Source organism: Solanum stenotomum, chromosome 5 (assembly GCF_019186545.1).
Source record: "Solanum stenotomum isolate F172 chromosome 5, ASM1918654v1, whole genome shotgun sequence".
In the NCBI taxonomy this organism is placed as follows: Eukaryota; Viridiplantae; Streptophyta; class Magnoliopsida; order Solanales; family Solanaceae; genus Solanum; species Solanum stenotomum.
In genome coordinates this window covers 1,892,159-1,914,795 of record NC_064286.1, presented here as the reverse complement: position 1 = coordinate 1,914,795, position 22,637 = coordinate 1,892,159, and the positions used below count along the sequence as shown (strand labels likewise).

The window sequence follows — 22,637 nt, the reverse complement described above, 5'->3', positions numbered from 1 at the left end:
CAAATAAGCCAATTAATTAATTGGTTGCATCATTTGGGTTACCATTCCATTACGAAAGCCGCCACGATGAATGTATGAGATGTGTCCGTTCGTCTCAATTTATGTGATTAACGTTGATATTATTTATCTCAATTTATGTTACTAACTTTAATATTATTTGTCTCAATTTATGTGACTAACGTTAATATTATTTATCTCAATTTATGTGACTAACATGGATATCATTTATCTCAATATATGTGATTCATGTGATACTGTTTGATTTGATATATAATTTGAAAAATGAATGGATATTTTTGAAACTTATGATATAAAATATTATTTCATTCATTTAAATTTGTTTGTTCTACTTTTCTTTTTATTGACCACAAAATTAGATGTCATTTTGGTACATTTGACAATTGACATATCTTTAATTTAAAACCATAAAATTTAAAAGAATTCTTCACTTTGCTGAGCTTCGTGTCAAGTTAAGAATAACATATAAACTGAAATGGAGGGAATACTTGATCATTCGGCAGCTATAATCATTTCAGTAAAAGTAAAAGAAAATTTAAAGTTAAATTGTTTTCAATTATAAAAGTCATATATATTTTGTGCAATTACTTTTGATTTGGTGATTGTAGCGACTGAAGAAAAAATATGTTGAGAATCTATCGAAAATAATTTTTATTTTTTAAAATAAAAATAATATCTACTCAATTATAAAAGTCATATATATTTTGTGCAATTACTTTTGATTTAGTGATTGTAGCGACTGAAGAAAAAATGTGTCGAGAATCTATCGAAAATAATTTTTATTTTTTAAAATAAAAATAATATCTACGTAAATTATAATTTTTACAAACTTCACTTATACGATTACACGGAATTATTTACCACCAAATGACTTGAAGCTATCACTCATTGACATTGACATTGACACATTAGCACTAAGTGTGCACTAAGCTCCAAGCAAGTCACACGGTTCACACTCAAATCATTCGTTTGTACGGTTTTAAGAAAGTGGATATTGTGAAAACTTCGGTTTTCTAGTTCAATTTTTTAATTAATTATCTATGTTCGAAATTTATTGACCTGATTAATATAATAAACGTTTAAATATAGATTTAATTATAACTTAAAAAATATATATTTTAAATAATGCTTCGTGTGATAGCTAACAACAACAATAACATATTTAGTGTAATTCACAAATGATGTATGGAAAGATTAGAGTGTAACACAATATCTTATATTTACCTCGTGGAGATAGAGAGACTATTGTCAAAAGACTACCATCAGCTCAAGTGAAGCAAATCAAAGTAGTTATGAAAAAAAAAATTACGATAGTGAAGAAAACATGTCAATTATGTAATAATATGGTAACTAAAACACAATAGACAACAAATGATAGCAAATATAAAAAATAAGAGATTGCATGTATACGACTAATACTACCACATACACAATGCTACCGAACTCCCGCTATGTCCAATCCTCGAAAAACTATGTACCTACTAATCTTCTATCTTGATAGGTGATTTTCATACCCTCCTATCTAAGACCATATCATCGATAAGCTAAAATTGTGTCATGTCTAGTCTATTCTTCCTATGACAACTGAATTCATAAATTATAATCGAACAAATCTTTTAAAATTTAGCTACTTAAATCTTTATCAAAAGGGCAAAAGTTTTTTAAGAGCGAAAAAATGATACTAGTAAAATTTATATCGATATTTATATTAAATTAATAAATATATGATATGTATTTGCCCGAACACTTTTAATTAACACTTAATTTCATGAATTTCCTAGTCAAAGTTGTAACATTAGGCAAACAAATATGTCAACGATTAATTGTTTGAATTCAAAGTCAAGTACAGATTTTGTTTGAATTCAATGTAACAGAAAATCCTAATGTAATGATGTTTTGTCTAAATTTATTTTTCTAGAACATCTGTTTTTGAATTTAATTAATTTAAATTTGTATTAAAAAAAATCGATTTTTTAAAAAGAAAAATAACTTTAGTTTAAGAACTCACGCCATAACTTACAACTAAAAACGATAAAATACTTATCATTCGCAATTCCTATTACGTATAGTACTTTATTAGGAGCGGATTCAAGATTTTAACTTAATAATTGTCGAATCTACTCGATTATTAATAATTCACATGTAATGAAAATTAATTAATCATCCAATAAGTCACGTAATGTTAACTGTTAAGCCTTTAAAAAAACTGACTAAACCCACTAATTACCACTTCTCCCATCCACTAATTAATTAACTGTCACTATATAACTAATTAATCCCACTATATATACACACAAAAAAAATTACAGTCGAACAGAGAACTATTTAGCACTTACTAATTAATTTCATCCTTTTGCTTTTTAAATATTCAATTAAGCTCATATTATTTTCCTAGTTATGGCTACTAATTTTGAAGTTTCGCTTCGATTTAACGTGTTCGTTCTCTCTCTTGTTGTTACGTTCATGTTTGTTTCGAATATCTTCGTGTCATCTTTTCAGTTTCGAGTTGGTGGTGAAATTGGTTGGATTAAACCGATTGGTAATGAATCTGAAACGTATAATGAATGGGCTGCTAGAAATCGATTTCATATCGGAGATACTCTTTGTAAGCTTTAGTTATCTCTTTTTTCAACTAATATTAAAAATTTCACACATATCACACGTAACGTTCCTGTTAGAATATCAAATAATGTTGAAAATTACACATTTTTAAGAGGAAGTTACACATTTGCATGTTTAGACAAAAATATTTACAGTTGCTAATCAATAAATGTAGTATATATTATATATCTTTCGTTTTTTTTATTGAGTGAATGGCTATTTAAGTTAATTTATCATTTTTTTTTTTTACAGATTTCAAGTACAAAGGCGACTCAGTACTTGAAGTAACTCCGGCTAATTATCTCAACTGCAACACAACAAGCCCAATTTCCAAATTTGAAAATGGAGAGACAATTTACAAAATTAGCCATCCTGGCTTCTTCTATTTCATAAGTGGCCAGAAAAATAATTGTAATTTTGGCCAAAGAATCATTATTCGTGTAATGCACCCTTCTGAAATTTCTTCGCCGGCGTCTGCACCGGAGATTTCACCGTCTCCGGCTGTTGGTGGTGGTGGGGGTGACGGTGGAGATGGGTGGGGTTCGGATTTCTTGGGCCCACCGGCGATTAATTCCACCACAGTACTTTCTGTTTTTTCATGTTTTGTTACTGCTCTTGGGGGTGTTATGGTCTTTCTCTATTTGCTCATGTAGAAGAAATTATATATTCTTTGTGTTTTAGATATATTTTTATGTTTTTTTTTATAGTTTATTTTAGTTGTAATTTTGAAATTTGATTGACATTGTATTAGTTTGAATTCGTTATATATTATGTTGTGAGTTTAAATTAGGTGCATTGTAGGTATACAATTTTGTTTTACCATCAAATTTAGGTAAATTTCGAAAGAGTACAAGTTACATATAACGTCAACATAAAAAAGGTATACAATTAGGTTATCATTATATGTTGAAATGTAATTTAAGAATTCAAAGTTGGATGATTTAATAGTGAAAAGAAATATTTATATTAATTGTGCATGTCCTTAAAGATCCACCTCTATCTTTAATTGGTGTATTAAGATCATGCTCATTTTTTATCATCATGTTGTATAGTAAAATACATATAGTCATTATATTTTGTAGCATTTTTTCTCTCTAAAAATGTAACGGTCTTGTAATAATTGTAATATAATATAAATACAATTATAAATTATAATAAAACTAACTTATATCTTAAAGATGGTCAAGTTTTTCATTTGAGGCACTTTATTCTTTCACGTGCCTTATTTAAACCATGAATGTCAAATGAAAGGTCGGTTTGAATTTGAATGTATCGAAATTGATTTAGTTAATAAATGAAATGGTTATCAACCCACACAAAAGTTACTTGAACTCAAAAATGCATTCATAACCTAACTTATCCAACTCTTGCTAAATTTTAGCTTTTAGTTTTTACTTCTTCTTTTATGATTTATTAATACTTAAAATAAAACAATTTTTTAAAATTATAACATACACAACATCAAATTAGAATCAAACTATTCATTAATCTTCATATTAATAAATAAAATTTCTTACAATAAAATCTAATGTAATGTACTGCAAACACATGGCTAAGATTTTATTAACTTGAATTAACTACTAACATTACTTCTTATTATTATTAAATATCGAATTTAGACAACTACTTTTATTGAACCACATTTGCTTTCACACACAACATGCATTGCTCTATCAAGGTTTTGATCAAACACGACAAACTTCAGCATTGTGCTTGATAACGGAAAAAATGATAACTACATTGTTGATTACTAAATGAGACATAAATTGTCACTATTTTTTGCTATGAAAATTAATGAAATTGGAAACGAAACTAATAACCAACTAGAGGGAAGATAATGTATTTATAATTTGAATTCTATATAACAAATCATGTGGAATTAGTACTATTCTATTCGTATTTTAGTTTGGAATTAGTTTCATTCAAACCCACAGTTATTTCCATTAATAAGATATATTGGCTATAATTTGTGTTAAGAACTTCTTTCAATTTCATCAAAAAAAACTCTGTAAATAGTATTCTTTTTGTCCTAATTTAAAGGCTCGTTTTGACATAGTATTTTCTTCACACCAATTTAAAAATTCGTTTGACACATGATATGAAATCATGATTGATTCAAAGTCACATATGATATGAAACCGTGATTTAAAATAAGATTAATTCGACATCAAAGTTTCGTTTGAACATGCAATTTAAATTTTTCAAATTACATTTTTTCACTAAACATGAAAATTTCACAAGTTGAAAAAATTATCAAAATTCCCTCTTAAACTTATACAATATTAGTATATTACCAAATGAGTCAACACTCCAAAAGCATTGTCTTTAGCTACTTTTACATCTACATTGCAAATACATGAATATCTTTTCTACACACGCTATCCTATATTAACATAATATGTTCCTACATAACTCGATCCGGGCATATTAATATCGTCAACCAAATATGGTATAAATGCATAATTCGATTCGGGCATCTTAATACCGTCAACCAAACATTGTATAAATGCATAACTCAATCTGGGCATATTAATACCGTCAATCAAACACTCCTTAGGGCATCTCCAACCAAACACCAAATTTTACATCAAATTTGGTGTCAACACTATTTTAGTATAAATCAACTCCAACCCACTACACCAAATTTTACATCAAAAAGAAATATTTTTCTCTCTTCATTATTATATTATTATATTATTATTTCTTATTTCATTTATATTTTCTTACTTCATAAAACAAATTCTTTCTAAAACATTCGCCATATATAATTCATTTAATTTTCTTTTATAGTCGTTTAATATAAAATTATTTTATACCATAATTTTTTAAATAATATAAATTACTAGCAAATATTATACATAATAATGGATAATACAAATAAAAGTGAAATCATTAATGAAATACAATTAAGTAAACATTACATAATTAAAAAATTATTTTAAATTCTACATAAATTTTTAACTTTCAAGATCACTACAATGCTCCCATAAATGCTCTATTAATACATTACGTAGTTCAAAATGAGCTTTTTGTCCTTTATTTTTTTATGTCGAGCTAGAAATTGTTGGAATCGATAATTTTCATCTATTGCCATTTCTGCCGTCGGAGTTGGACCCTACGCATCTTGAATTGGTGCATTAAGATCACAGTCATCCTCAATTATCATGTTGTGCATTATACACGAAGTTAATATATCATGTAGCATTTCTTTTTAATTTTTGTGAAAGTTAGTTGTAGTTGTATCCAATTATAATTTATAGTAGAATTAACATAAATTTAATTTTTTTAAAAGTCATATATAGAAAAATTAATGTATAAAAAAAAGCTAACTTTTATATCTAAAATTAATATTATAAAAATATTACATAAAAAATAATTAAAATATACAAGAGATTTAATTAAAACACACAATTTATATAATATCTAATTAAAAGTTTTGTATAATGAAATAATATTAAAATATTCAATAAAGTGAATTGGTGTGATGAATAGTGTTTGGTGTAACACTATTCACACACCAAAATGGTATAAAATTTGGTGTTGGGTTGAAGCTCCAAAACACCAAATTTTACACCAAATAAGAATTTGACGTAAAATTTGGTGTTGTGTTGGAGATGGTCTTACGCATGATAAGGCTATGAGAGAAACCATTTAACCTTCCACTTGAAATTGCAGTAAAGATAACAATGTACAAAGTACAAAAAATTTTATACACAATACTTCCACCCAAAAAAAGACTAATACTCAACAAACCCGATAATCCAACCAACCCAACTATAAGATTTTACCTTAGAAAAAAAAAATAACTGTAGAAATCAACATAAAAGGTAGGTGAAGGCTTCAAACTCTATAGTACTTTTTGTCTATCCAGAATAATTTGTACAAACTTTAATATCCCACCAGGCATAATCGTGTGTTGTTCTTGAAAAATCATTTACAGGTCATTAGCATGGAGCATGGAGCATGGAGTTGATAACATGCATTATCAGACGAATGCTTGAAAGTTCCGCGGGGGTTGTGGTAGGGAGAGTCCGATGATGGTTTAGTATCTGATATACTTGATCAAAAATAGGCCGCACGTGCAGTACAATCACCGGGTCAGTTGGATTTATGGCTGATACCACATCCCTCATCCAGGATAATTTTCGAGATGTCTCATTGGTAAAATCACACGCCACCTGCTGAAGAAGTGAAAGAAGTACTCCTTGACTCAACGGGAGAGGATTCATTGATAAGATACCCGACAGATCAACCTGGTAAAAGGCACAGGGAAACCATTAAGATGGATCGGGAAAAGAAAATTACTTCAAGGATGCACCAAAAGTGTGGCCTTGTCGCCAATGAAGCGAGAAAGGCCAAGGTTCAAATCCTGGCAGTGACAAAAGTTATGTTGCTCAGACTCTTTGAAATGATTACAAAATCCTCTTTAAGTAAACTACGTGTAAAGTCATTATAGTACATTCTACATCTCTTTAGTTTAAAACCACAAGATTCATAAATCTTCTTTACTTCCTTAAACTCCGTGTCAAGTCAAAACCATACAAACAAATTGAACTGGAGGAAGTAATAAACTACGAAATCAAGACACCAAAATTTGAAATGATCCATTTAGATACAAGAACTTTTTAATTGAATAAGGTTAGTTACTAGTCAATTTGCATTTTCCAACTTCATCATTTGGATGGTTTGGAGTCCATCCTTCTGTCAGCTCGAAAGATAGGAGGTGAAACATTTGCCTAGTACAAGGAATAGCATTCAACAGCAGTACTAAACTACCCGATATTTTAACCGTCCATAAACAAGTGATAAAGAGCAAACAGTATACCTGCAAACATAACCACGATACAATAGCCACATCAGTTCTGTGCAAGGCTGTAGTGAATGCCTCCTCGTACTTGCGCTCCGCCAACAATCTAGATAACTCTTTCATTGGATCAACAGGAGCCTCAAGCTATTAAAGAAGATAAAAGTTTGAAATAGAACAATAAGGATTTAAGTCTGAAAGCAGAATACAAGTAGCTATCAATTATTCTATCTAGTAAAAAGTAATTTAAGGGAATAGAAAGAACCTTCTCATGCAGTAATGGTCCATTACTCATGTGGCTAACCAGTGGATTCGATGACTTGGTATTTGCTCCAGAAACTGCAAGCGTAAGCAACTTCTTTTGACCATCAGCTAGCTCTCCGCTCAATGTTTGAGTCATCGATGATGCGGAATTAATGGCATCCTGAAAATAAACTCAAGTGTGAGTTCTTATTTAAAGATAAGAAAAGTCAAATGCATATGCTATTCCAAAGAGAGTACAAACTTGGCCATTATCAATGATAACAAGTATATCCAAGAAAAGTTAACTGACACTCATTGCAACAACTTTTCATACATACAATGGAAACAACCTCTCTACTTTCACAAGGTAAGGGTAAGGTTACGTACACACCACCCTCCCCAGACCCCACGTGTGGGATTACACTGGGTATGTTATTGTTGTACAACGAATTATCCATTCAATTCTATCACCAGAGAAATGTCAAGAGTTACAGTCACCCAGTGAAACCTCCATAAACATATACCAAAGGTAAAATCCATATTTCTTTTTCTATTAGCGAACAACAAATCAAGGTAGGGGTAAGGCTGCGTACACACCACCCTCCCCAGACCCCACGTGTGGGATTACACTGAGTATGTTGTTGTTGTACAATGAATTATCCATTCAACTATATCACCAGAGAAATGTTGAGAGTTACATTCACCCAGTGAAACCTCCATAAACATATACCAAAGGTAAAATCTCCTTTTCCAAGTAGCTACAGCTTTCAAATCTAAAATGGAAGTAACAACCAAAAGAAGATTACCACACACAATCTCATGACATCTACACTAAAAGAGTTAGTCACTAAATCTCTAGACAAATGAGATGAACATGTATCACTCAGTAACCTTGAAAGCAATAACACAATTTCCGACCCAACACATGCCTAAGTCCCCCCTTATATATAGTCAAGAGATTAGCCCCCACCCCAAACCCAAGTATCCCCTAGGAGAGTGGAGAGTGGGGAATGTTCATTGTGATGCTACGTTCATGTATTCAATAAGAGCATATGCAAACCTGCTTCCAGACCCTTATATAGAGAATACAAATATTCACCTCTGCTTTCCAATTAAACAGCTATTACAAGGATAAATGTTGTCATTTGCTCTCTATTTTAGTGATGTGGAAGCATGAATATCAACTTGTGAAAAAAAGAATGAATATCAACTTTCTTATTTTAAAAAAACATGATACAACACACACAGACATATATATATATATATATCAGTTTTCCTAGAGAAAATAGTTAACATGAAGAACCTGGATTTTGTTAACATGCCTATAGAACACAGCATGAATTAAACAGCTACTACCCCGAGCTTCAGGTAGATTCCATTATTCCATTTTGTCTTCTTTAATTAGAAAACTAATACTCCCTCTATTAAACTTTGTTTGACTCGCCACAAAGTTTAACAAAGAAAGAAAAATTTTAAAAACTTGTTGTCTTAAACATGTCGTAACATTTGTGTAGCTATAAGCCTATAACACCTTAGAAACTTGTGGTCTCAAACATGCCATAACATTTGTGTACTTATACCTATAGAAGTTGTTAGTATTAATTAAGGAATTATAGAAATGTGTCATTCCTTTTGGAATGGACTAATAAGGAAAAAGTGCCAAACAAAATGGAACGAAAGGAGTAGAAAGGATGGTCTAATAGGAAGGAATAATAAAGTAGCTAGGTTGATGGTGCAACAAAATAACTGATAATCAGCATAAAAAAAAAATCCACATAGGTCGTGGAAGGAGTACATCATTGGCCACCAATAACTCTCCATTCCAGAGCATAATATAATGTAAGTTAGATAAATAATGTAAGTTAGATATATTGAAAAAGGAAGGAATTGTCCTACCCGAAATTAGCAAGAAAACAGAAGGGTAATAATAAAACCACTGCTCAGAAGCCATACCCTTAAAGCATGTACTAACGGTGAATGCATGGACTCAAATTGCTGTAGTGCGAAACCAGTGTGTTCAGCAAATCCTTTCTGAAACGTTAAATCTACTTGGTCAAACATTGCCTTGCATGATATCTCAAAGGCAGGGATCACCGAACCTTCCATTGTAGATTTCAAAGTTTCCTGCAGGACAGTTAGAATGTTATTGGGTACGTAGCATCCAACATTAATTTTGAAAACCAAAGCATCCAGGAGAAGGAGCACTATGAAGACAGCAGAAAAGAAAAATAGCAGGTTGAGATGTTCAGGAAGCAAATTCAAGGAGCTACTATGCTTGTTAGAAGGAAATCTAGCAATCAAGCGTTGCAGTGGAGCCACAAAACATAAGTGAATAGACAAGGTTGAGAAAATGTCTTTGTACCCACATTGAGTGGCATTAACTAAATAAAGAATTGTCTGCTCATGCTCCTCACCTGAAGAGCTTGCTTGCCAGAGGTCTGGAATTGTGCTTGAATTTGCCTAGCAACGGAAGCTTCAAGTTTAGAGCTAACTGTTTTCTCCAGTTGGTTTACTGCCTTGTCACTAACTCCTTTCTGCACCATTCACATTCCGTCATTGACGAACAAATTCATTTTTTTTTAAAATCCAGAGTTTCATAATATTAACCTGGAAGGCTTCTGAAATAGTAGTTGATACAGTTTTCTCAATGATAGGGACAATACTGCGTGTGACGGCTTGTCCAACAGCTGCCAGTTCTTTCTTCATTATTTTTTCAATTAGCCCTGGCATGTCCTTGTTAAAGCAGTTAGATATCAAATTGGTTATTTGTTGAGTACGATCACGAAGTAATTTCTCTTGTTTAGCACTATCTTCTTGGTAACGGGCCCATAAAGCATCGGAATTGGCCTTGACAGCCTTCTCCATGCTCTGTCCCAAGGCAGCCTCAAGTCTTCTTCCTTCTTTGGTAACTGGAACAGCAACCATCATACCCATCTGCTTTTGCGTTTCTTTTTGCATATTAAGAACCTATGAAGGCACAGCATTGAGAGAAAATGGAAACAAGTAAGAATAGCATAGAAGCAAAACAAAACGATAATGTAACTAGGATGATAAAACTGCAGGAAGCGCAATTTCCGGCATGCTTTAATGTTTCATCAATGCAATACAAAAAACGGTTGGACAAAGAGTCCTCTCACATAATAAATATATGTATAAGAATCAGCTTCCGTCACTTGAGAAGTTTGAATGTTCCAAGAAGAGAATTCTCTGAAAGTAGTTTTACGAACAATTAGACGTGAAAGAGACCTAGATGACGGAACTTGACTGAAAATAGTGCAATAAATTTCGGGAGAGAAATCCCTGAGGGCCAATGGCGCATAGTTTGAAACTCAAGTGGATAATGGACCCGCACCCCTCTACCCTTCTCCACTAAAACCAGCATTTGAGCTTGTGACATATGCCTAACCGACACATCATGTGCTGCGCTCTTACCACTAAACTAGGGGCAAATTCTAGGAGGGAAATCGATCAGGACAAGGACCAATTAACAGATAGAAAAAATCGCAATGGGGTGCAGAAAAAAGCAGCCGCAAGTGGCATATCAAGGGAAAATGGATCACCATCTGTATAAGAAAAGTAGTAGTGAAACTTCAAAGTAATGGCAACCATCTAAATATATGATTAAAGTAGTGACGAATACCTGCAATTTGAAATACTAACTGACTAAAAGCATGATAAATCAAAATAATAACAAGAATATTAAGACCATTAAAGTTTAACATTTTTTTTTTGAGAAAGGAAAGTTTAGCATATTTATGCACAGTCCTGTAGTCAAAGCAGGCACCTGATTTAGCTTCTCACGCATAGACAAAATTTGTGAGACTGCAGCTTCCATAGAGGTGTTACTTGAGCTGACACCACCCTCATTGGAATCAGATGACTTTAAAGCACCAGGTGAGGGCGAAGCTGGTTCAAATCCTTGAGTGTTCTTTGCCTTTTGCTTTTTCCCTTTGGCACTAGAAGCTGGAGGTTGATGAGCAGAAACTTGCACATTTGAGTCTAAATTATTTCCAGAGATCTCCTTTGCAGAGTCACGATCTTCTTCAGGGGCTGTTGATGCTTGGATCAGCTGCTCAGTTCCAGAAACCCCATCAAACTGCCTAGATTCCTCGACAATACAAGTTTCAGGCGATAAGGCACGACATTCTCGAGCCATTTCTATTCCAAGATCAGATGCCTGAGAGCAAAAGGGTTTCTCCTTGTTATCTGACACAAAAGTATGAAGTTCTTCTTGAGAGCCAATATCAGTTTTTTGACTGAATCTTGTTTCACCAACATTCTTAACCTCCACCTCCACATTGCGGGCTTCCTTGTTGATTACAACATCCTGGATACTTGATTGTCCCTCGCTTTTATGTTCATTAACATGGTTTACCTCAGAAGATGATTTGGCCATCAATATCTCTGAAGGAGTCACTAGATGAGTAGGGTGCTTGAATTTAACTGTATTACTAATACACGAAGAACCATCATCACGGGACACGTCATCTTCATTTTTCATTGGGTCACCATCTGACGAAGTAAGGCCAGTCAAGTTTGGATGAATGGCATCCATTTGCCTGTCAACTGAATATTCAACAGCTTTAGGATCCCCAAAATGGTCATTGACAGAGGGACCAGGCTCAGAGCTGTTTGATATGCTTCTGAAACCAGAAAGTTTTCTAGCCAACTCAGGACTCAAAGGTGGTGGTGATGTAAAGGGAGCAATATCAGTATCAGTAGTTATACTGGGTAAACTAGATGATTTAGATTCTGCAATAGAAGAAGCAAATTCCACAGAGGTGGCCAATGCAGTGCGTGCATCAGTCATAAGAGGTCTAGCTGTAGCTACAATCTCTGTGGCACTCTCATTCACTAAAGTTTTGGGTGCAGCACTAGTTAAAGGGAACTCCATTTGTTTACTACCAGGAAGATCAACAGGAACATATCCTTCAATACTAGTAGCATCACGTGAAACATTAGATTCCGTCCTTTCGAAGCCCACACCATTCTCCATCGGAGGTGGCAAGCATTGGGATAAGTCCAAAGCATACTGCTGAATAGCCTGTGTCTGTACACAGTACACCTGAACAATCTGTTCACCATGAGGCAGTAAATCACTTGTTCCAGTGAAACTCAAAATTGGCATTGTAACTGTAAATTCAGCTATGTAATCCATATGGGTTGCCATTGGGTTCAGGCCATACTCTAGATGAACAACATATATGGCATTCTTTTTTGCATTCGCTAATAAGAGCAGACCTGCTTGAGACAACGCTACAACTTGGTTAAAAAATGTCTCTTCAGCACGAGCTTCAGCAGAACTCTTCAATTCCAATGTTTGTATACAGTGCCATGATTCAGCATCACTAGGAAGTAACCAGCCTTCCTCACTTGCTGATACCCATATCTTCATTTCCCGATTAAGTAAACCCTGTATGCTTTTGACTGGTTATATGTGAAGAACAAAACGCTAGAAACAACCAAGACACAAACTTATAGAGAAAAATAAAATAAAATCAAGATCAACTTCTGAATGTGTAGCAATTAGTCTCCTAAAACATGATCGCTTTAGGAAAACACAGCTTATTCGTCAAAGAAGACGTTTGTTTCTGTCAAAAGATGCTTGCTATTATAAACTACATTAGCACGTACCCCAGTGATGAATATGATGTGATCTGGGCGGTCTGGAGCAGACAGGAAGGTGGCTGAATGAACAGGATTACCATCATGAGGCCTGAGAATTGCAATTGGTTGAGACTTCCGGTCTTCCCAAATCTTTATCTGTAAAACAAGATACAAACCACATGCATGAGTCATGAAGCAACCAACCTTAGTTATCAAACCAGAAGATAATCCATAGTTCATCATCAGATCATTTTTTCCCTTTTACAGGACACAACCACATCTTTTTTTTCTTTTTGTTTTGTTTTGACTTCAGAACTTAACACATTAACAAAATACAAGGGTGAAGGATGCATAAACCTAAAACTGTGCAAGTACTAAAGAAGAAACCATCAGTTACAGTATGACATTGCCCATTTCCTCATAAGTAACAAAGGACTGCACACATTTTGGGACATTATTTGCTGTCGGTTCAAGAGAACACTGGAATCTATACAAACTAGATATTGTTTTTATATAATAACATATTTATTTTTAGCACTATATTTTAAATGATATTCTTACCAAACATTCCCATGTCAATTGTTAGTTGGTTATTCCAAAATGCATGGGATGCCATCTCATGAAAAACAAAACAATGCCTTGTGGGACTTGTTGCTGAATCATCATTTTACAAATGAAAATGCATTGAATGATATGGCTGCTATATAGAGCAAAGACAGCAAATATAAATGCAAACCGTTTAACAGACAATAAGCAAAACTTTCACGAACCGTGCCATCCACTGATGCAGATACCAATCGAGTGGTCATCCACTGGCACATTGACAAATCAGTCACTTCTCCATCATGAGTACCAACAAGTTGTACCCCATCAACCAACCTGTCAACAGGACACCTGAGGGGTTCATCTGCTGAAAAAACTTCAGCTTTTCCAAATTTTGTGGTATCAATTTTTAAAACATGTCTTCCGATCCCGACCACAAGAATTTCCTGTTGAAGAGAGCGTAATAATAGTTAAGAAGAAATCCAGTAGAATAACTATGCTAGAAAAGAGTTCCACAAAAAAAGGAGAGAAGGATTTATGGTACTTGTTTGTGACAATGCCAACAAACTCGGGGATGAAGAGATTCCCCCTCACCAACTATTTGAATAGCAGTGACAATCCTCCCTGTAATTTGGGGCTTATCTTCCTCATCTGGTCCTTCAGTAATTTTCCATATATAAACACGCCCATCGACACTTGCACTGAAAAAACGGAAAAGTTAGATAGATCACTTACATAATACCTGATATGAATAAAAGAGAAGAGCACTACCTAGCCAAAAGGTGAACATCCTCAGCAAAGAAAGCCATGTCTGTGACCCTCTGAAAGAAAATTCATGACTTAGATTAATACAATAATGCCAAAGCCATGTCTGTGACCCTCTGAAAGAAAATTCATGACTTAGATTAATACAATAATGCCATACTCCAAAAGAATGGTTAAAACATATGATAAAGTTCCAATTAATAAGTTTTACAAAATACAGATCTTCTTTTGCCTTACTAAACCAAACAAGACAATTTTACTGATCTTTATTTACAGAATAAGCCTAGTCTGTAATGGTTTTATACATTACCACAACCAGTATAATTGTACTCGGTAGTCGGTTCAACAATCCAAAATAAGCACATGCCAAGAAGTCAAGGACAAAGAGTAATAGCAGCTCTAAACATGTAGATATGGTCCCTTTTCTAAAAACAACAAGAGGAAGATGGCCTTTACTTGAAAGTACAACAACACACCCAGTATGAAGTTTATTTCAGAGCCATGTCTAGAGAACCAAACATATGTCTTCTGCATGACATGTGACAGCAGAGTATGACAACAAAGTGTGAAATCAAATGCCACACATTTCAAAAATAAGAGACACATTCCAATATCCCATGAAAAAATCATGCACGTTTCAATTTCACATGCACCTAGGATATAAGTGGAAAAGTGAATATCATGACTTCAATGAACAGTACCAAAAATTAGAGCTTCTCCATAAAACCCCTCTACTTTGGAAAATCCCACAAAATATGATGACTTTTCATCATCCGGCCCTATCCACAAAATATTCAACTTGACAAGAGAATTGTCACAAGCACATCACAATTGAGAAATACTTACTAGAACCTGATATATGCATAAGTGCATAAAATGTGTCTTTTGTACAAAATTCAACACTTGAACAACAGATAATTAATATGACTAAAATAACAAAAAATAAGTTAACTAATATATTGCCTTACCTCAATTTATGGCTTAATCATGGTAACATGGTGTGGTGCATGGCAAGTTATTTCCGAATCGAATAGGACTGCAGTACAATCTCTACAATTTTACCATCACTAGTATTTTATGCATACCAGCTAGCACAAGTATTTATAATGTTCATAAATAGTTCACATAACAAAAGAGTATGAAATTCACATCTAATGTATCTAGGTACATCAATGAAAAGATCCAATAGATTAACAGAACCATTACAACAAAAAATGTAAGCTTGCGGAAAAGGCCAACCTGTGCAAGACCTTTAAGCAATGACCTCAACGCGGTATTAATGTTTAGCACACGAATAGCTCCCAATTTGAGTCCATAACATATATAGCTTTTGTTAACTGCAATTTGCCTGCCTAAAACAAGTCCCGGATCCGAACCATACTTGGTAATGGGAGTAACCTCCAGCTGAGGCTGCACTTCACCAGGCAACCTATCATCTATATCATAAACAACATGATCCCCATTCAAATGTCTCCCTTTAGGTAACTTCCTACTCGGCATTCGCAACGGGCTACTCCCTGAATGAGCAATACCAACATTTGGTGAAGCAGAAAAATCAGAAAGCTCAGACCCAGAAGTTGTAGGCTGTAAAGGAAGAAGTTGCACAGTGGGTTGCTGAAGAACTTCAACAGTTGAAGGTGGCGCACTTAACAAAGCCATAAGTCGAGCCCCAGGGTTAGGATTCGGGTTATTTCCAGGATTCAAGAACTGGTGAGGACTAGTAGGGGTGGGTGGTGGTTGAAGTGGTGGAGCAGGGAAAGACATAGATCTTTGCGGATGCATATGTACATCATGTTGAGGTTGATGGTTGTTATACTGTGGAGGAGTATTCTGATTGAATTGAGGGATTTGGTGAAAAGGGGTTGTCTGGGGTGGGTAGTAAAGTCCTCCGGCACCTCCTCCTGTACCACCACCGGCGCCGCCGGCAGTAGGCGGAGGATAAGAAGCTGAAGGAACCGTAAATGAAGAAATCAAATTCGGGTTAATGGGGTTCTGGGTATTCGGGTTTGTTGAAACTGGAGTTGAAGGCTTGAAGAAAGTATGCATATCAAACGGTGTTCCACCGGACTGGTTTGGATTTCCGGCGGAAGCCATAAATACCTTAAATAATACTACAAAAATACAATACTTGGGGAATCAATTAACGACTATATGAAGAGAGATTTGATGAAGAAGATGAATATGGATGATTGAATGAAGGATTTGGAGACAGAGATCGGATTAAGTGCAAGATTGAGTAGTGTGACTCTGTTGAGAGTGAGTGATGAATAGATTGGGACCTTTTGGGGGAGTAATGCTATTATGGGAAGAAGATGGATGAGAAAAATATTATTTTATTAAATTGGGGATCTAATGAGAAATTATTATTTTTATCTCATGACACAGTGAATGGTTTGGTAGTTAAACAAAGTAAGCATGTATTATTATTTCATCTTTTATTTTGAATAAAATAATATATGAATTCTCTCGTAACGTATACATATATTAGATTATTAGTTATGTGATTTTAACAATAAAATCAAATATTAACTTATCTCTTATCTCTTATGCAGAATTTAATATTTGTATAATTCTCTCAAACTCAAATTAGCTATCAAGCACCCTGAGACTGTCTTCTTTCTCGTTTTTATTCTTTTCTTAAAATATAAAATGTCATGTAATTGAGAATTTAAATGTGAAGAAATTATAACTACCATCGTCGAATACATATTGAAAACGTTAATCAAAAGAAGAAAAAAAACTTTACATCTAAACTTTGAGTGTCAGAGGATAAAAAAATGGCGAATAAATATGAGAAAGATGACTAGGAACAACAAATGAGAACAATAAAAAATAGAAGATTATGAGAAGTGGCGTGTGATGACGATCGTTGGCGGTTTGCATAAAAAGATTAATGCAAGGTAGGATATGTTATATTTCGAACCTACACTTTAGACAGGATCAATATCTTATATAATTCTTGATCCAGATATATTCATAATATGGCATGAAACATTGAACATAATTTTAAGATGAGTGGAAAATGTGATTTAAGAGCATTAGAGGAAAATAAGTTTCGTAAAAGAAATTTTTCATATATCATAGTGTTAAAATACATAAAATGACATGAATGTCAATAATAAATATACATGCCATGATAACATGCTACTAATTGTTGATGAAGTCTCAAACATAACTTAATTAAAATTGAATGTCGGAACAAGGCCTCTAGCATACATTACACTAAACATACTAAAATATTATAAGGTTTCATCTGTTTGCAAATAAATATCTTAATTTTAACTATTCAAATTTCAGTCATTAAGTAATCTTAATTGTTCAGATCTTAATCAGTAAATGTGTTTATTTTCCTTATGTAATAACCACTTAATGGATCTGAATGATTGCGATCTATAACGAAGTCTTCATATCATTGAGATGTTTATTTAAGTTTTTTTTTATAAAGATAACAATGTATCGGTGCTCCATCTACTTTCACTCGTCATCCATAACCACCATTTCAACCACAACTACCATCACCATCAATAACCACCACGTACAATTCATAACAATCATTCTCAATCCAACCACCACCACCACTTTTGTCCGTCACCAAAATTAATTGTTATCACCATTAGAAATCATTTACGATTGCACCACCAATCACTATTATATCCACTAATAATTATCGCCATTAGTCAATATTATTCCACTTAATTAACATTCTCAATCACTAACCACCATGGTTAATCAGTACTATCAATTAATATATCATAAGCTACTGCCCACAATCGTCATCAACCGTCAACATCATCTCAAATCGATTCACAAGTTAGCCACCATCATCAATTGCCATATAATTTTCTTTAAATACCTTATTAATATAATATTATACTTTCCTTGTCTCAAATTATAAGACTCACTTTTTTTGTCAGTTAAAAAAAATACAATTTTGTATTTAGTAACAATTTAATTTTAAAATATTTATTTTACCCATTATAAAAGGATCTATAGCCATACAAACCTCTATTACTTATTTTAGACTACAAGTTTCAAAAGTTTTTTTTTTAAACTCCGTACAAAGTCAAATTACATCTACAAATATAACATAGAGGGAGTCTTAGTTTAGTATTTTATTTGAATTTCACATTTTTTTAATACATTCAAATGTTAAGACAATAGTCTTAATTTTAAGATCTAGATCTTAATGCAACGTCTTAATGTTTAGTATATTTAGATTCAAACCTCTAAATTTTAATGTTCATCATAATATTCTAATGTGCATTTAGATTCATATGTTTTAGTTTTGATGAAAACATAGTAATTTGCGATGGTTGTTACGGTTCGCATCTCACGAGATGTGAATCACATGAGCCCATCACAACTCCATGATGGGTCATTGTCAATAACTCTAGCATGCATTGGAAGTATACCGTCTGAATCACCTTTGATGTAACCACATGAACATGCACAAACTCATAACAGAACGTCTGACAAAAATTATTGTTATGTGATATGCGAGATATCTCCTTGCATTTTACCACATGATTCCTTTTCAAAGTGATATTTGAGCGATGAACGATTTAACTCACAGTCTGAAGGTATGAGGTATTATAAGCGTGGGATAGAGAAAAATTGAGAAGAGGCGATGAAAAACCTGAGATATTTTGGGTTTGACCCTTAGATTACTTTTTAATAGTAGTTTATATTTGAATAATAAATCAAACAATATAAAAGAAGTTTGAGTATTTTTTTCACCAATCACTTCATGTATTTATTTCTTTTTAATAGAGAATTTTTTATGAATTACTATAGTTTGAAGTAAAATTATTATTAGTAACTATAGGTTACCTAATTATGATTCATAATTATTATTTTGTCGTTGTATTTGTTGCTCAAATTCATTATATTTATTCATTTGATACAAAATATTTTTTCGTTTAAACTAATTGCATCGACACATACAATTTCACTAGACTAACTATCGATTCTCTAAAATAAAGAAAAAAAACTACATAAATCGACCATTAGACCTAAAATAATTACATGTCCATATCCAACTCAAAGTAATTCAAGAAATACCCATTCTCTCATAAAAAAATTACAGGTCATTCCTTCTTTCATTAAGACTGATAATATTCGCTTAACTGATATTAAATCAGTATCATATATTGTATTGGTATCATTAAGACTGATAATTTTCGTTTAACTAATACTAAATCAGTACATATATACAATATTGATATCATTGAGGTTTCTTGTTCATAAATTACTCATTAGTCAACGATACTATAAGAGTATATGTATATTGTTATGGTATCATTAATGCTTTTTGTTTAGAAATTACTCATTAGTCAATGATACTATAAGAGTATATGTATATTGTTATGATATCATTAAGGTTTCTTGTTCAGAAATTACTCATTAGTCAATGATACTATAAGAGTATATGTATATTGTTGTGGTATCATTAAGGTTTCTTGTTCAGAGAATACTCATTATCAATGATACTATAAGAGTGTATCATTATGTTTTTTTATTCAGAAATTACTCATTAGTCAATGATACTCTAAGAGATTATGTATACTCATGTAGTATCATTGACTAATGAGTAACTTCTGAACAAGAAATCTTAATGATTACCAAATATATTGATTTATTATCAATTAAGCGAAATTATCAACCTTATAACACCAATATAGTATATGATACTTATTTAATATTAGTTAAACGAAATTAGTTGAGAGTATATATTGTAATTATTTAGTGGAGTATAAATATAGAAGGGTATATATTTGTAATTATTTTGATTTTATGAGATATTTGCTTAGTTTTTCCTAAAATAAATTGAACCAAAATGAGCTAAACTAATATATAACCGCCAAATTTAAAAAGATTGAGCGGGTCATATGGACCAATTTTAGCCAATTTTTTGTTAAATGAATAGTAGTACTATACTAGGTCACAAACACTCTATCTTCCGCCGCCTTTAAACTCTTCCGCCGTTAACCACCGTATAGCACCACCATTGTCATTTGTCGCCGTTCAGATTCATCTTTCCATCACCGCAGCTCGCTGTCCAGTTTCCCCATTCGGACGACGCGATAATGGAGTTCTATTGAGTCGCGAGGCTCTACGGGTTGGGTGGTCCTGTTTCTAATCATGTTGTTGCTAAGAAATTTGAAGCCTTTTTTCAGGCGGAAAAGCCACTATAGCTTCGGTATCCTCTCTAGAGCAACTACTTTACCGGGCGAAATCACTTCAGAATTCCACGAAATATGCTGCCGCAGAACTTTTTGGAGCTCTACTTCAAGCTGCAATGAGATGATTGGATTGTCATCAAGTAATTCTCGAAATCCTTTTTTCTTTCATAATGTTGCGGAATTCTGTACTTTGTTAGGTCAAGAGAAGGCAGATGAATTGTTAGATAATGCTGCTGCTACTAGTGGTAGTGATAGAGGAAAGGAAGCGAAATATACTACTAGAGAGATGGTTGATTTTACACAGATTCATATTAACAAGCTGCCAAGGGTTTTAATCATGGGACGCCCTAATGTAGGGAAATCAGCATTGTTTAACCGATTGATACGAAGGAGGGAGGCGCTTGTGTACAACACTCCTACTGATCATGTTACTCGGGATATACGAGAAGGTGTTGCAAAATTGGGGAATTTGAGGTTTAAGGTGTTGGATTCTGCTGGTATAGAAGCAGAGGCTTCTTCTGGTTCTGTTCTTAGTAGAACTGCAGAAATGACTGGAAATGTGTTGTCAAAAACTCAATTGGCACTCTTGTTAGTTGATGCAAGAGATGGAGTGTTGCCTATGGATTTGGATGTTGGAAAGTGGTTGAGGAAGAATGCACCTGGAATGAAAACTATTGTGGTGATGAATAAAGCTGAATCGCTGGATGATTGTGATGGTACACTTGCATCTGCTGCTGGTGAGGCTTATATATTAGGATTTGGTGATCCCATTGCCTTATCTGCTGAGACTGGACTTGGAATGGCTGAACTTCACGAGACTCTTAGACCATTACTTGAAGAATATGTGCTCCAAAACAACTTATGTGCTGATGAGGAGGTACAGGATAATGACTCCTCCTCTGAAGATATGGAGTGTAAATTGCCATTGCAGTTGGCAATTGTTGGACAGCCCAATGTTGGAAAGTCAACCTTGTTGAACACAATCTTGCAAGAAGATCGTGTTTTAGTTGGCCCTGAGGCTGGTTTGACTAGAGATTCCATCCGCGCTGAATTTCAGTACGAAGGAAGAACCATTTATTTGGTTGACACAGCAGGCTGGTTGGAGAGGACAAAACAACAGGAGAAGGGCCCTGCATCTTTAAGTATTATGCAATCAAGGAAACACCTTATGAGAGCACATGTAATTGTTTTGGTCCTTGATGCAGAAGAGATTGCAAACACTAGGCGAAGCATGAAGCATGTTGAAGTAGTTATAGCAAGGCGAGCGGTTGAGGAAGGACGTGGTCTTGTTGTGATTGTAAATAAGATGGATCTTCTAAGAGGGAAAGAAAATTACAAATTGTACAAGAGCGTAACTGAAGCTGTGCCCCAAGAAATTCAGACAGTTATTCCCCAGGTCACAGGGATACCTGTTGTATTTGTTTCAGCTCTAGAAGGAAAGAGCCAGATAGCTGTAATGAATCAGGTCATCGAAACATATGAAAAGTGGTGTTTGAGATTGCCAACAGCTCGTCTTAACCGTTGGCTATGTAAGGTAATGAGCAGACATTCTTGGAAAGATCAGGCAGCTCAACCCAAGATCAAGTATTTCACTCAGGTGAAAGCTAGACCTCCAACTTTTATTGCATTTATGAGTGGAAAAACCCAGCTCTCAGATACAGATTTGAGGTTCCTAACTAGATCTTTGAAGGAAGACTTTGACTTGGGTGGAATACCAGTCCGTATATTGCAACGAACTGTTGAAGGAAATAGTAGAACTAGTACCAGCAGCAAGAACAAGCAATCAGCTAATAGAATGATGGAAAGGGTTGTTTCAGACAAAAGAACAATCCTTGCTGTAGAAAACAGCAGCACCACTTGAATTATCCAAACTT

The 22,637-nt window shown here is 33.7% G+C and overlaps 3 protein-coding genes across 4 annotated transcripts; 2 read left to right on the top strand and 1 right to left on the bottom strand.

Moving 5' to 3' along the window:
- The first annotated feature begins 2,415 nt into the window (after positions 1-2,415).
- LOC125864300 (early nodulin-like protein 3) lies at positions 2,416-3,272 on the top strand. The gene is made up of 2 exons (XM_049544218.1): positions 2,416-2,623; positions 2,872-3,272. Exons 1-2 carry the CDS (start codon positions 2,416-2,418, stop codon positions 3,270-3,272), a joined length of 609 nt encoding a protein of 202 aa, XP_049400175.1.
- Positions 3,273-6,264: 2,992 nt separating this feature from the next.
- On the bottom strand, positions 6,265-16,828 carry LOC125864277 (enhancer of mRNA-decapping protein 4-like). Of its 2 annotated transcripts, XM_049544188.1 has the most exons (13): positions 15,821-16,828; positions 14,588-14,637; positions 14,361-14,517; positions 14,044-14,262; positions 13,301-13,429; positions 13,035-13,079; positions 11,451-13,004; positions 10,274-10,633; positions 10,081-10,200; positions 9,620-9,790; positions 7,689-7,847; positions 7,445-7,570; positions 6,265-6,872 (listed from the first exon to the last, which is right to left on the bottom strand). In XM_049544188.1, the coding sequence occupies exons 1-13, from the start codon at positions 16,673-16,675 to the stop codon at positions 6,564-6,566; spliced, it is 4,254 nt and encodes a 1,417-aa protein (XP_049400145.1). In that variant the 5' UTR covers positions 16,676-16,828; the 3' UTR covers positions 6,265-6,563. The 2 variants fall into 2 exon arrangements, with proteins under 2 accessions (XP_049400145.1, XP_049400144.1); XM_049544187.1 differs by having other exon boundaries at positions 11,451-13,079.
- Positions 16,829-20,497: 3,669 nt separating this feature from the next.
- On the top strand, positions 20,498-22,637 carry LOC125864282 (uncharacterized). The gene has a single exon (XM_049544194.1). It carries the CDS (start codon positions 20,723-20,725, stop codon positions 22,622-22,624), a length of 1,902 nt encoding a protein of 633 aa, XP_049400151.1. The 5' UTR covers positions 20,498-20,722; the 3' UTR covers positions 22,625-22,637.

Bases quoted from the DNA above. Each gene is read 5' to 3' on its own strand.
- LOC125864300 (XM_049544218.1), top strand. From the start codon at position 2,416: ATGGCTACTAATTTTGAAGTTTCGCTTCGATTTAACGTGTTCGTTCTC. The intron at 2,624-2,871 runs GTAAGCTTTAGT...TTTTTTTTACAG, and splicing joins TCATATCGGAGATACTCTTT to ATTTCAAGTACAAAGGCGAC.
- LOC125864282 (XM_049544194.1), top strand. From the start codon at position 20,723: ATGTTGTTGCTAAGAAATTTGAAGCCTTTTTTCAGGCGGAAAAGCCAC.
- LOC125864277 (XM_049544187.1), bottom strand. From the start codon at position 16,675: ATGGCTTCCGCCGGAAATCCAAACCAGTCCGGTGGAACACCGTTTGAT. The intron at 14,263-14,360 runs GTACCATAAATC...TCTCTTCAACAG, and splicing joins GTTGGCATTGTCACAAACAA to GAAATTCTTGTGGTCGGGAT. The intron at 10,201-10,273 runs GTTAATATTATG...TGAATGGTGCAG, and splicing joins CTATTTCAGAAGCCTTCCAG to AAAGGAGTTAGTGACAAGGC.